Source organism: Carassius auratus, unplaced genomic scaffold (genome assembly GCF_003368295.1).
Source record: "Carassius auratus strain Wakin unplaced genomic scaffold, ASM336829v1 scaf_tig00008137, whole genome shotgun sequence".
NCBI lineage: Eukaryota > Metazoa > Chordata > Actinopteri > Cypriniformes > Cyprinidae > Carassius > Carassius auratus.
The window spans coordinates 64,352-78,155 of NW_020523909.1; the positions used below are offsets into that span (position 1 = coordinate 64,352).

General features: G+C 40.5%; 1 protein-coding gene across 1 annotated transcript; it reads left to right on the forward strand.

The window, feature by feature from the left end:
- Positions 1 to 997: 997 nt before the first annotated feature.
- Positions 998 to 4,699, forward strand: LOC113071789 (neuronal pentraxin-1-like). Its single transcript, XM_026245101.1, has 5 exons — positions 998 to 1,549; positions 1,898 to 2,105; positions 2,762 to 3,006; positions 3,210 to 3,389; positions 3,581 to 4,699. The coding sequence occupies exons 1-5, from the start codon at positions 1,133 to 1,135 to the stop codon at positions 3,800 to 3,802; spliced, it is 1,272 nt and encodes a 423-aa protein (XP_026100886.1). The 5' UTR covers positions 998 to 1,132; the 3' UTR covers positions 3,803 to 4,699.
- The last annotated feature ends 9,105 nt before the right edge of the window (positions 4,700 to 13,804 follow it).

The window sequence follows — 13,804 nt, forward strand, 5'->3', positions numbered from 1 at the left end:
GGTAATGTCACAGCTTCCAAACGCTCTCAACGCAAAAGCCTACTCGCGCTCGTGATTCTTAAGCTCCATCCACACGTCACGCCTCCAGCCACTCGTGTTTTTCCAGGAAAAATCGGTACAGACTATCTTTCTCTTATGAAGCCTTTAAAGGAGGCGCTAAGGGAAGAATGGGTGATTAAAATAGATTCTTGTCATGACTATAGAAGTGAGTGTTCTCGCTCGTGGAAAAAATTGTGTCTATAAATGGGCTATGAGATAAGATCCGCGGGTAGTAAACCAAATCCTTACTCCGCAGGGCCACCACTCAGGTACTGGACCAACCCAATGGAATCTAAGTGGATCCAGTCATAAGGTGGAACAAGACACGCCAATGTTATACCGCAATGTCTCATAACGTCAATAAAATATTTAAGATGTTCATTATTAAGCTTGCAAATACCGTTTTTGTATTGTTACAATATTTGCGTATACCAAACCTGTGCTGGAGGACCCCTGCTCTGTACATTTTGTATGTCTCCCTAATCAGACATTGCAAATTTAGTTATTGCAGTCTCTACTAAGGAGCTGATGAGTGGAATCAGGTGTGTTAGATAAGGGAGACATAAAAATTGTGCAGGGCAGGGGGTCATCCAGGACAGGTTTAAGAAGCACTGCTCTAGCCTATGGCGCGGCATGGATGAATAATAAATTAATTAGTCACTGCGCTTTTTAACCCGAGACGGTAAGAACCGTCATTAATGTTATAATTTTTTTTTTTTATGATATTGCTAAAATAAAATACAATTAACGGTGACATAATAGTGTCAGATCTCTCTAAAAAAAAAACTCCTTCACTCAACTAAAACTAAACCTATCTCCTAAACCTAAACTCGGATTAGTTTGATGTGGTTCACATTGTACTTTACCATTGTAGAGACTATAGTATAGGTCTGAATTACTATCTCCTCGTTCCACCTTAAAAAATACACTTGACATGACAAGAGAACACGAGCGAGCTGCAGGCAGCGGATCTGCTCTGTGCCTCTGCTGCCCTATATAAACCCCATACGCTCTGCAAAGAGTCCGCGAACAGCTCCGTGGTGGTTAAGCAGCACGTTACTTACACGGCAAACATTGACAAAGGCAACCCACAATGGAGAGGATCTCATGGACACTTTTTCTGCTTTCTCTCACATATCTAGAGGGATCTTCGCAAGATTTCGGGCAGACCCAGTTCATATGCACGTCCGTGCCCAAGGATATCGACCTGTGCGCAGCCACTATGCAGAACAGCGGACCAGCGGATGATCTGAAGACCACAGTAATGCAGTTAAGGGAGACAGTCCTACAGCAGAAGGAAACTATCATTAACCAGAAGGAGACGATCAGGGAACTATCTTCGAAGTTGAGCCGCTGTGAAAGTCAGGCTGTTCTGGAGCCCGTGACCGGAGGTCGGAGGAAAGAACCGGGCAAAAACACAATGGGAGACGTATCCCGCACTTCAACAGATACGCTAGCCCAGCTTGGGCAGACTTTAGCCACGCTTAAACAGAGATTGGAAAACCTGGAGGTATTTATGACCTAAAGATTTTGATTTTTTTTTTTCATCTTAAAACGTGACTACATCTAGTCTATTACTATAGTTCATATGCTAGAGTCATAGATGCATATTCACGCAATGCGTGACAGAATTACTTAAAATGACCATTTTAAATAATATATATATATTATATAATATTGTGAGTAATCTTAACGGGGTCGAACGACTTGTGAGGAGGTCTTTGACAGATTTAGTCAATGTGTCACACGTTCACAAAAGGATGTGCTAATCCTGAAATTGGCTTATAGTCTCTTAGAAGTTCTCCATGCGAGCGTTTTAAAGTATTCATTTGAATACCCCTGTCCTGTTTTCCCGTAGCAGTACAGCAGGAACAACGGATCTGTCCAGGCGAACAGCCTTAAAGATCTGCTTCAAAATAAGATCGATGATATGGAAAAGCAGGTGCTGTCCCGGGTCAATACTTTGGAGGAAAGCAAACCTGGGCAGAAGAATGACACAAATCAGCGCAATCGAGTGGAGTCAACCCTCACCTCCTTACATCAGAGAATTAACGACCTGGAGAAAGGTCAGAAATCTAATTACATGATAAATTTGACTTGTATGTAATATAAATAACAAATATGAACTACTAGCAACAGTAATTATGTGTTTGAGAAGCATGACTGTAAGTTCCAGTAAAACACCAATGTTTAGACTGTGTAATGGCACAAAGAATGGTGTGGGAGGGGGAACTGCATTAGGCTACTTCACATATTGATCCCATAAACCACAAATGTGATGTAGCCTAATAATGATAGGAAAATCAGAGCTCATGTCATTTTCAAAGCAAGTAGCTTAGGTCTTGTCTGCATAGCTGCGTAATTTTGCTGCTCAAAGCGCAGCCTGCTTAAACCAATTTCACAAATTGCAATAAATACAAATAATGTTCTATGCATATATGCCCATACTAAATAAGTTTAAAAATGGCATTTAAAAAAAAAAGAACACAAAAGAATGGCACATTTCTACCTGCACTGCATATTAAAATGTGTTTGGCTGGGTTAACTTTTTAAGTTGTCGATGTGACCCCTGAATAAAATACTCCAAGAATAATAATTACAGTCCCTTAATTATCAGAGAAGTAGATTTATTAAGTCTTTGTTGAATAGATGTAGAGAGATATTTCATTTAGAGGGAGAGAGGGCGTTATAACTCTAACAGTAAATACTTTTTATTCTGCAGGTTCAAAAAGCACCAGGCCACTGGACAAGTATCAGATAACATTCCCCTTAAGAACAAATTACATGTATGCCAAAGTGAAGAAAAGTCTACCAGAAATGTATGCCTTCTCTTTCTGCTTATGGATAAAGTCCAATGCATCACCCGGGGTGGGAACACCCTTCTCCTATGCTGTTCCTGGACAAGCTAATGAGCTTGTTCTCATAGAATGGGGGAACAATCCAATGGAGATCCTCATAAATGACAAGGTTAAGTTTGGAAAATAATAATGCAATTATTCAATGTATAACATGATTGTAAGTGGCAGCAGTAGGGCCCATAGATGCATCTCAGTGTGTAATTTTGAGCTGACTTAGTAAATGCAGAGGTCTGTTCATTTAAAAAAAAAAAAAATATTTTTGCACTTGTAAGCAGGAAAGCAATAAAAATAATCCACAGTGTAACTTTATAGGTTGCAAAATTACCTTTCGTCATCAATGATGGTAAATGGCATCACATCTGCATCACATGGACGACTCGGGATGGAGTATGGGAGGCATTTCAGGATGGTGTTTTGCGTGGAACTGGAGAGAATCTGGCACCCTACCATCCAATAAAACCCAACGGTGTACTAGTTTTAGGTCAGGAGCAGGTAAGACTCAGAAGTATGCTATTAGCTTTATGTAAACATATCAGTTATTAACGTAAGTCACAGGCAAAAGTAAATGTATTGGTCATGGTTAATTAGACTTAACTGGTTTGCTTGCTGTTTAATAACCTGATATTTTCCAATGGGATTTTTAAATTATTATTATTATTCTTTTTTGTTTTTTGTTCTTCCAGGATACACTTGGTGGAGGTTTTGATGCAACCCAAGCCTTTGTTGGTGAACTGGCAAATTTCAATATATGGGATAGAAAATTAACAGCTGGAGAAATCTACAACCTGTCAACCTGCAACACTCGAGCACAAGCTGGCAATGTCTTATCATGGTCTGAAAGTATTATCGATGTGTTCGGTGGAGCCACTAAATGGACTTTTGAGCCCTGCCGTCAGCTCAGCTGAAATGCAAAGTGGGAGACATAGCCAATCCTAGATCCTTGTTTCTAATTTTTGTCTTTCTTTTACTCATTTTGACATCTGTGGAAAAAGAAGAGTTCTTGATAAAACAATTTAAAGGTACTTTAAAAGTAAACCTGGGGTTTCTATGAATACCTGAATATTTCTGAGCAAAACGAAGAATATTTATTTTTATTTGATAAAATAGTTGTAACACTGATAATAAGACAGTGTTATGCCAGGTTACTTTTAGTATTGTATTTTTTTATTTTTTATTTTTTGCTGCTTTGTTTTTCTTTGGAAGTAGACAGTTGCTTATTTTGTCTTTCATATATTTTTGGGGGGACCAGCAGCTGAAGATCTTTCTCTTTGCAGATTTTGGACAGTAAAGCAACAGTGCATCAGAACAGACCTCTTGATTGACTTCACAAAGCCAATCACAAGTTTTAAAATGATGTTTTATTTATTATCTCAACTAAACGGTACCCCACTCTCAACGGATCTTGCACTGTGATGGATTTGAAAATAGGATGGGAATAAGTATTTATTATTTGGAAAATAATGATTTAAGATGGCACTTCCTTCATTTGTTTCCAGTGATCTTACCGAAGTTTCTGTAAGAATGTCATTTAGTTGCCAACATGCTTACCGCCTGTGTGCCATGAGCTGATGTATCAGTTCAGCACATACTTTTAGTTTGCTTACTCGCTGTGTATTGCTTTATCTTTTTGGTTTCGTTTATGAATTTGCGTTTATGAAATGTGTTAACAGCGATTGTTAAAGCTTTCCTGTATTTCTGCAATAACTGGTATATTTGTACTCAGTTCTAGGAATGTTATTCATACAATAACAGCATAAATTAACAAATGCTGCAACACCAACATTATATCTTATCCTATTGTTTTGGGTCTTTTTCCTTTTTTTTACTGTATTGATATATGCTGAAAGCATGGTACTACTGAGAGATGATGAAGATCTAATTTATATATATATATATATATATATATAAAATTGTGATAATATGTGACCCTGGACCACAAAACCAGTCTTAAGTCGCTGGAGTATATTTTTAGCAATAGCCAGAAAATTGTATGGGTCAGCATTTTGTTATTTTGTAAATTTCCTACTGTAAATATATCAAAACTTAATTTTCGATCATCACTATGCATTTTCCAAAATTCATGTACAACTTTAAAGGTGATTTTTAGAGTATTTAGATTTTTTTGCACCATCAGATTCCAGATTTTCAAATAGATGTATATTGACCTTATATTGTCTGATCCTAATAAACCATGCATCAGTGGAAAGCTTATTTTTTCTTTATAATTTATAATTCTCAATTTTGAAACATTTACACTTAAGACTGGTTTTGTGGTCCAGGGTCACAAACACACACACACGTATGTGTATATATATATATATATATAAAAATTGTTATATATATAACGTTTATAGTACCTCTGCAGTTATTCCTGCTCAAATACTGTTTATTAAAAATTTACAGAGATTTAGAGAGAGTATTTTAAAGAGATATAGAGAGAGTTTTAACTAACATACATGTTTAATTTGTATGAAAATGTACTCGAATGCCCCCTAAAAATCGATATTTGTCTAATTCTCTAAATCTCACTCACTCTATGTTTGTGTACATGGAGCACATTTTTGCAGACAGAGATTGCCCTCTATCTTTGGTTTGTGTACGGTAACAGATTACACTGCTGAAAAAAAATTAAGAAATCAGTCAAGTGTCCCAAAAGAATGAAATGCCTTGTCACATAACCCAGACAGGTGATGATGGTTAAAATTTAGATAAATGTGATTTGGAATTTTGTGCTACTGTAGACATTAACAACTAGTAGCAGCTGCCAATAAACTTTTGACATTTACGACGGGGCTTGATGGGGCTATAGCTTGTTCTTGCTTAGCCTTGGCACAGACCAATTATTTAACTTGTAAATAATATCACATGTGAAAGATGAGAGAATATGCATTGTATTGGCAAGCATAAACATGCCATCCTAAATAACATCAAAACAATCTTTAAACATCTTTAAATAAACATCTTTAACTATACAAAATGCAATGAACACAATAATGAGTAATGACAAAACAAGATGGCTTACAGGGAATGCCTTATTAATAACTTTGAACGGAGGATGTCCTTTGGATTAATGAAAGCCCATAACATGAAAGATCTCTGCCTCTGATTCAGTCTCTTTTTGATGACATCACTAATTGTATAGGCTAATACTGATGAGGTCACTTTCTAATTTCTTGCTAAACCTCATATGACCACAAGAGGTCGCTTGGCTACATGATATCTCACCTGACAATGTCAGGACACTCCCCGTCTGGGATCTTTGAGATACCACACTCTATGATGAACCTTCAGATTGGGACATTAGAAAGACGAGTTCTGAGATAGGCCTGTAGTAGACCTTTGTCATGCCTTGTTTAACAACTTCACTTCAGCTTTCCTTATCATTCCATCTTCGCTGGGAACAGCTTTCACTATGATGCCCATAGGCCATTCATTTCATTTGGCTTGTTGCTCTTTAAGAAGGACAACATCTCCCTCCTTGATGTCAAGCTCTTTTTGTGGTCATTTTTTACGACAGTGCAGCGTGCTCAGATACTTTCTGCGCCATCTATACCAGAACTCATCAGCCAGCACATGAACATGTTTCCACTGGCATTTCAACATATCTCCTGTGTTGATGTCACAGAGAGGAAAGGAATGTGCGCTTGTTTAACAGAATAGACGGCGTTAGAATGTAAGGGTTCTCAGGGTCAGAGGAGACAGGTATCAAAGGACGCGCATTAATTACAGGTCCTTCTCAAAAACTTTGTTTAGAAATGTTTGCTTGGATGTGCTTAAATTCCTCAGAATATACTTCCTGCTGCACACTTCTAATAATTTCTCTTTCTGCTCTTTCCAGAGAATCCACAGAAATACAATTTTTGCAGACATGCCAACCAGCACATTCTCCAACCTTTGTTGGGTGGGTGAAACAGTAAGCAATGTGACTGAGACGAGCTACAGCTTTGACAGCAGACTTCCATCTGGAAAAACGTTCCCATCGCTTTGAGCTCAGGTTATTTTCAGCAACACTTGTGGACAAAGTATTCACCTCTGGTCGAAGTTCTTTGTCATCATCTGCATGAATTAACTCAAAACTGATTTTCTCCTCTTGAGCCCAAACCAGTTCAGCATGAAGGAAAGGAGGTCCTGTCAGGAGCTTGGAAGCTGGAACGGAGCGTGAACCATGATCAGCTGGGTTTTCGTCTGATGGCACATAATGCCACTGCTCAGGTTATGTGGACTGCTTAATTCTTTGCACTCTGTTATTTACATAGATGTAGAAGCGTTGTGACTGGTTGTGAATATAACCCAAGACTACTTTGCTGTCAGTATAGAAGCTAATTGAATTGAATTCCACTTTTATTTCTTCAATTATGACTTCTGCAATCTCTACGGCCATTACTGCTGCACACAGCTCCAGTCTCGGAACAGTAAGATCAGGCCGTGGGGCAAGTCTTGACTTCCTTAGCACAAAGCCCACTTCTCTAAGCCCGTCTTTGGCTTTGACTCTGAGATATGCGACTGCAAGATAGTCTTTCAATGAATCATCTGAAAAAACACATAGGTCCACAATCTGAGCTTCAGAGAGAGACATTGATGAGTATGTGCGGGGCACATGAATTTCACTGAGATCGTGCAGAGAATTTTGCCAATACATCCATCTTCTTTTGAAACTCTCAGGGAGGCTTGAATCCCAATCACCGCCTTGCACCATCATATCCCTAAGCAGTAGCCGACCTTGTATAGTTATCGGTGCCCGGAAACCCAGAGGGTTGAACAGACTGTTGACCACGGACAGCACCCCTCTTTGCGTATATGTTCTTTCTGTTTTTGGAATGTGAAATGTCAAGACGTCTGTCATAATACTCCATTTAACTCCGAGACTTCGTTGATCGGGTAGGTCGTCTACAAATAGATTAAGGGCCCTATCTTGCACCCAGCGCAATTGACTTTGTACACCGACGCATGTGTCATTCCTATTTTGCACCCGCGCAAAGCGCGCTTTTCCCTCCACAGAAGCACGTCGCTAAACTAGTGAATGAACTTGCGCTCCCTGGGCGGTTCAGCGCAAAAAAGGAGGCGTGTTCCGGCGCAAACAATCCCTGGTGCTATTTTGCTGTTCCATTAAACAGTTGCGCCACTGACCAGAAAAAACCTAGTCTAAGGTCAGTGGTGCGTTGCGCGTTGTTCATTATGCTATTTTAAGGGCGCAAGCTTGACCATAATATATAGCGTGCACAACGCGCATACACTTTGCTCATGTTATCTACACAGATGCAACAGTTATTTTTGCAAATCATAAATTGTTACACTAAAAAAATATTAACACATGAGATGACGGAAATCATTGTGAAATCTTGCTTACAAATTATTCAGGCTAATTGTAGTAATTAAGGATCAGACCTGTTTGCCCGATAGTGGCAAGACATATATGTATATAAGGACATCTGACAAATTTGTTTGTCCGTCAAGAACCAGGAAAAAAAAAATCGATGAAGCAATTGTGGCTATTTCCTCCCACGCCTGTTTAACCGACGCTATTTTGGGTGGGTTTCTCCCATCCCCATACAACACAACTTCTCTGTCTTTCACTGCTCTTACAAGAACATCAGTCTCCTCGGCTGTGAACCGCTCCTGGCGTGCGCCTGGTAAATACGCCATAATAATAGCAATCCATAATGGAACTTGCGCACCTGCTTTTAAAGGGAATGTTGGATGACGCACCGATTGGTTTATTTCACGTTACGCCCAAACCACACCTATGAATAATGAAGATACTTCAGACCAACCCATTTTAGATTTGCGCCGGGCGCAAGAGCCATTCATCCCGCCGGGAAAATAGCAACAGCGCCGAGACCCGCCCACAAAGTTACCTGCGCTTCGCGCTTTGACACTTGCGTTTCAGATCGTTAAAATAGGGCCCAAAGATTCTGAAGGTCTTTGGCTGTATCTTCCATTAGAAATGCATCCAACACCTCAGCTTTATTTGAGGCCACTTTGTGGAGCTTGAGTTTTGAAGCAGCTAACATTCTCTGTGTTCTAGTGAGGAGGTCAATGGCTTCCTCAACAGTTGGGAATGACTTCAGTGCATCGTCCACATAAAGTGGTGCACATCTGTGCCAAATTCATCTTTTCCCTCATGTGCTACTTTACGTAGCCCATAAATGCCCACTGCAGGTGAGGGGCTGTTTCCGAACACGTGAACTCTCATCCGGTAATCAACAACCTATTTTGCTGGATCATTGTCTTTATACCAGATGAAACGAAGAACATTGTCCTCACGCACAAGGAAGCAGTGGAACATCTGCTGGATATCTGCAGTAATTGCTACTGGCTCCTTTCTAAACCTCAAAAGAACACCTAGCAGACTGTTGTTCATGTGTGGCCCAGTAAGTAGCACGTCGTTAAGTGAAACCCCATTAAACTTGGCACTAGAGTCGAAAACCACACATATCTGATTAGGTTTCTGGGGGTGCTACACTCCAAAAAAGGGCAGGTACCAGTACTCTTTGCCTTCTTGCACTGGGAGAGCAAGCTCTGGATGGTGGCTGTCTAGTATTTTCTGCATAAATTCCTTGAAGTGAGCTTTCATTTCTGGACGTTTCTCAAGTGTGCGGCTCAGAGCCTTGAATCTACTCATGGCATAGGACCTGTTATTTGGCAAACACTGCCGTGGTTTTCAAAAGGGTAATGGGGCTACCCAGCTGTTTGTAGAATCTTGGAAGAAGTCATTCTCCATGGTCCTGAGAAACTTGATATCTTCTACAGAAGGTGCAAGTTTTTTGTCATTCACAGACTGGCAAAACACTGATTGGCCTATGTCTTCTTTGTTGGCTTCTCTCAGATTATATTGACTATTTAAAAGAGAAAAGTGTTGCAAAGGATAAATTTACTTGACTCACACATAGCTTTCACATGGGGGAAAGTTACTTGGTCTGCCACTTTCAAGAATGTACGTTTTCATACCAGTGACCTGTGAGGGCTGATGAGCTTTCCCTAGACACACATCACCGATAATCACCCAGCCCAGATCTAGCTTTTGTGCAAATGCGGCTTCATTTGGCCTGATCTGTCTGCGGACCTTGTGAACTCTTAACAAGTCTCTCAAGTTTCAGTTACTCCAGAACAAGTCTTGAGTGTGAAGGGAAATTTAGGTCCTTGTATGTTAAACATATCAAAGAACTCTGATCGTGCAAGTGAACTGTTACTTTGGTCATCTAGCATGGCGTACATTCTTTTGTATTTACTGGGATTACCATCTGGGTACACATTAACTAAACATATTTTTGAGCAAGATTTCCCTTTTAAACCCCCACGACATACCTCTGTGCACTTGGGTGAAACCTCAGTGTAAGGTATCTCTTCCTTCTCCCCGCCATGCTGTTCAAGGGAAAGAGAGGGTTTGGATTGCCACGGTGCTTGACCTAGATGAAGGGCTGATAGGTGTTTGTCACTTTGGCATTCAGAACACTGTACAACTGCCTTACAGTGTCGAGCCACATGTGAGTTAAATGCACATCATTTGAAACAGATATTGTGTGCTCTCAGTATTCTTTTACGCTCATCAATCGTCATTTCTCTAAAACCTCTGCAGCTTTGTAGAGGGTGGGGTTTGCGGTGTACAGGGCATTGATTATCTGGGTCTTCAACAGTGGGTGTAGATTTGGGAGTAAGTATGACATCTGTTTTTTGGACTGAGATTACTTTACGACAATGGGTTTGACTCTCACTAAACTTGTCCCTTTTATATACTGGTAGAGAGAATGATGTGACATGAAAACTGGGGTCATTACGAGATTTGGCTTGTCTCCGCAGAAAATTAGCAAAGAAAGAAAAGGGTGGAAAGGCAACTCTGTGTTCCTGCTTGTAGTGAGAGCCTTCCATCATCCACTTCTTTTGGAGTCCATATGGAAGCTTCTCTACTATGGTGTTCACTCCCCTAGCCGTATCAAGATATGACAGCCCCGGCAGGTATCCTTCTTGCTTTGCAAATTCTATTTCAGAGAGCAAATCACTTAATTCCATAAGCCTTAGGTGTTCTTTTGCAAACAGAGCATAGCTTCTGGTGACCCATACATTTCTTCTAACCTCTGCCATATTAAATCTAACCCATAAGTGGGGTTCCTCATGTTTAGTGATTTAATACGGCGAGCATGCTGTGCTGAATCTGGACCTAGCCATTTAATTAGGAGATCCATCTCCTCTCCTGCCCTAAAATCCAATGCTTCAACGGTACTAAGGAATGATGATTTCCATGCTAGATAATTTTCTGGTCTATCATCAAATCTTGTTAAAACAGAATTTACAGAGTTAACAAACTGTCAGACATCTCTACACTGTAACGGTGGTGACCCGATAATAATTTAAGAAACTCAAACCAATGATTTTCTCTTTAGGTTAAACTTAAATTCGGGCGCCAGACAGGAGTAACCCTGTCAAATGTTTAAGAAAACAAATATCCCAGATAGCATAAATACCACCAGTTACATATATAAACTCACATTCCAAGAAATAAAGCACAAACGTCATAGGATTCCATTTAGACAACTGTATTTCTCACAAGAACAGAAAAACACCACTTTCAATTATCAGTGACAAGAACAGAAAAATAAAATAAACCTTTAAATTATGAGTCGAGGTTCAGTAAAGAAAATACAAATAAAATAAAGATAACATTATATATATATATATATTTTACTCACTGCAGTTTGAGAGGAACCGGGTTAAATGTGGGTGTGGAAAGTGCAGAGATGAATGGTGTGAGTGTTTTGGGATAAGACCAGCCACGTATCCAACAAGCCGCCTTCAGTAATTGGTGAACTTGTGTTGGTGGTAAACGAAAACAGCCAGGATCCAGACGGTCGTTAACAGCTCGATCGGGACTTTTTAAACGCTCTGCGCTGAAGACATCGTCATGGAGAGCGGTCCACTCTCTAGCATCCACTCCAGCAAAGGCACAGCGCTCTCCCTCCGAGGATTACGTCACCGCCACACAGGTAAGTGTAGACACCTTCCTTCTCCCTTAATTTTTTCCGTCCAACTACCAGCCAGCAGTTCATTTAGTGGGTACTTCCTAATAGCGTTTAACTATATTACCACAAATTCGTTTGTTGGGTATATTTTTAGATGGCGTTCGGCTTCCGTTGAGGCTTTCCGGTTCTCATCTCCACAGCGCACTAACAACAACACTCCACGTTTCTTCCGACACCTACTCCTCTCCTCCTTCAGTTTAATTCCTCCTTTTATTAGATTACCTCATTTCCTTTTTCCTCATTTGGTAAACGAAAATGGGCGGAGACAATATTAATAATTACAATTTTTGATATTGGAGTTTTCAGCTCCGCCACACTCCTCCCCCCTGGAAATAAACAACCCCAGGTTGTAAAAAAAAAAAAATAGCATTTTCAGAACCCAAAGAACTCTTCATCTTCGTCCGGGGATTCGTGGAATATTTCCAAGAGATTCACTTTTTCCAGATGGTTTAACTCATCAGCGGTAGGAAAACATGGCTTCAAGTTACATACATGAACGGTACGCACATCCTCACCAGTGTCTTCCAATGCCACACGATAATTCAGTGGTCCCAGCTGTTTTATTACTCTGTAGGGACCTTTCCATTTGTGGGCGAGTTTAGCACAAAAATGGTGAAGGGCACTTGATTGAGGGAAGTTTCTCACCCAGACACGATCTTTTTCTTTGTAGAGGACATCTCTTCGGTTCTTGTTGTAGCTTCGGAGCTGTCTTACTGAGGCTTTCTTGGTGCATTCTTTGGCTCTAGCTTGCAACTGGGACAGATGTTCTGTGACATTGTAAGATGGAGCAGTTGGAGCAAGATTTTGCCCATGTAGCAGCTTGTCCATTGGCCCCTGTAATTTTCTCCCTAGGTGAAGCTCTGCTGGAGACATACCGATGGTTTCCTGTACCGCTGAATTAATGGCGAACCGTAGTTCAGGTAGGTGTTGGTCCCATTTTTTATGATTGTCATCCACATATGCTGAAATCATCTGTTTTAATGTTCTATTCACTCGTTCAGTTAGGTTTGTCTGAGGGTGGTATGCTGTAGTCATCTTCTGGGTGACTTTCCATTTGGCACAGATGTCCTGAAAGACAGCTGATGTGAACTGTGTGCCTCGATCAGACAGGATGAAATCAGGTACCCCCCATCGAGTGAATATTTCTTCTCTGAGGTGTGAAGCAACAGTTTGAGAATTTGCCTTTCGCAAAGGGAACAGTTCTACCCATCGGGAATAATAATCCACGAACACTAGTAGATATTCGTGTTGGTGGGAGCTGCGAGGCAGTGGACCCATGATATCTACTCCCAACATCTCGTTTGGATGACTGGTGGTGGTCTGTTGAATTTTCCCAGCAGGTTTGCGGTTCTCATTTTTCAAGGTCTGGCATTTCATGCATCTTTTTACATACTGTTTTACAGATGTCCACATGGAGGGCCAGAAAGCGACCTGACGCACTCTCTGGTAAGTTTTGTAAATTCCTAGATGACCACTTAAGGGATGTGCATGGTAATGATGTAGTAGATTTTGGACAAGGGTGGCTGGGACATAGATTCTGTAATACGTTTGCTCATCAGTCAGATGAGTTCGATGGTACAGCTTGTCTTCAACTACTTCATATTGGTCTTGGATAGAGGAATCATTGTCTGCTAGTGACTGAAATAATTTGGTAATTACTGGGTCTTTGTGCTGCTCTTCCCAGATGTCTACTGCTGAAATTGGAAATGCAAAGTCTTCCTTCTGATTGGAGTATAAATGGCATCCAGGTACAGAATACATTCGGGATAACGCATCTGGTGCTTCATTGAGTTTTCCCTTCCGATACTCCACCACAAAGTTGAATTTTTGCAGTCGGAGTGCCCAACGGATTAGACGTCCCGTGGTTTTTGTGGAATTCATGACCCACTGTAG

Bases quoted from the DNA above. Each gene is read 5' to 3' on its own strand.
- LOC113071789 (XM_026245101.1), top strand. From the start codon at position 1,133: ATGGAGAGGATCTCATGGACACTTTTTCTGCTTTCTCTCACATATCTA. The intron at 3,007-3,209 runs GTTAAGTTTGGA...GTAACTTTATAG, and splicing joins AGATCCTCATAAATGACAAG to GTTGCAAAATTACCTTTCGT. The intron at 3,390-3,580 runs GTAAGACTCAGA...TTGTTCTTCCAG, and splicing joins TAGTTTTAGGTCAGGAGCAG to GATACACTTGGTGGAGGTTT.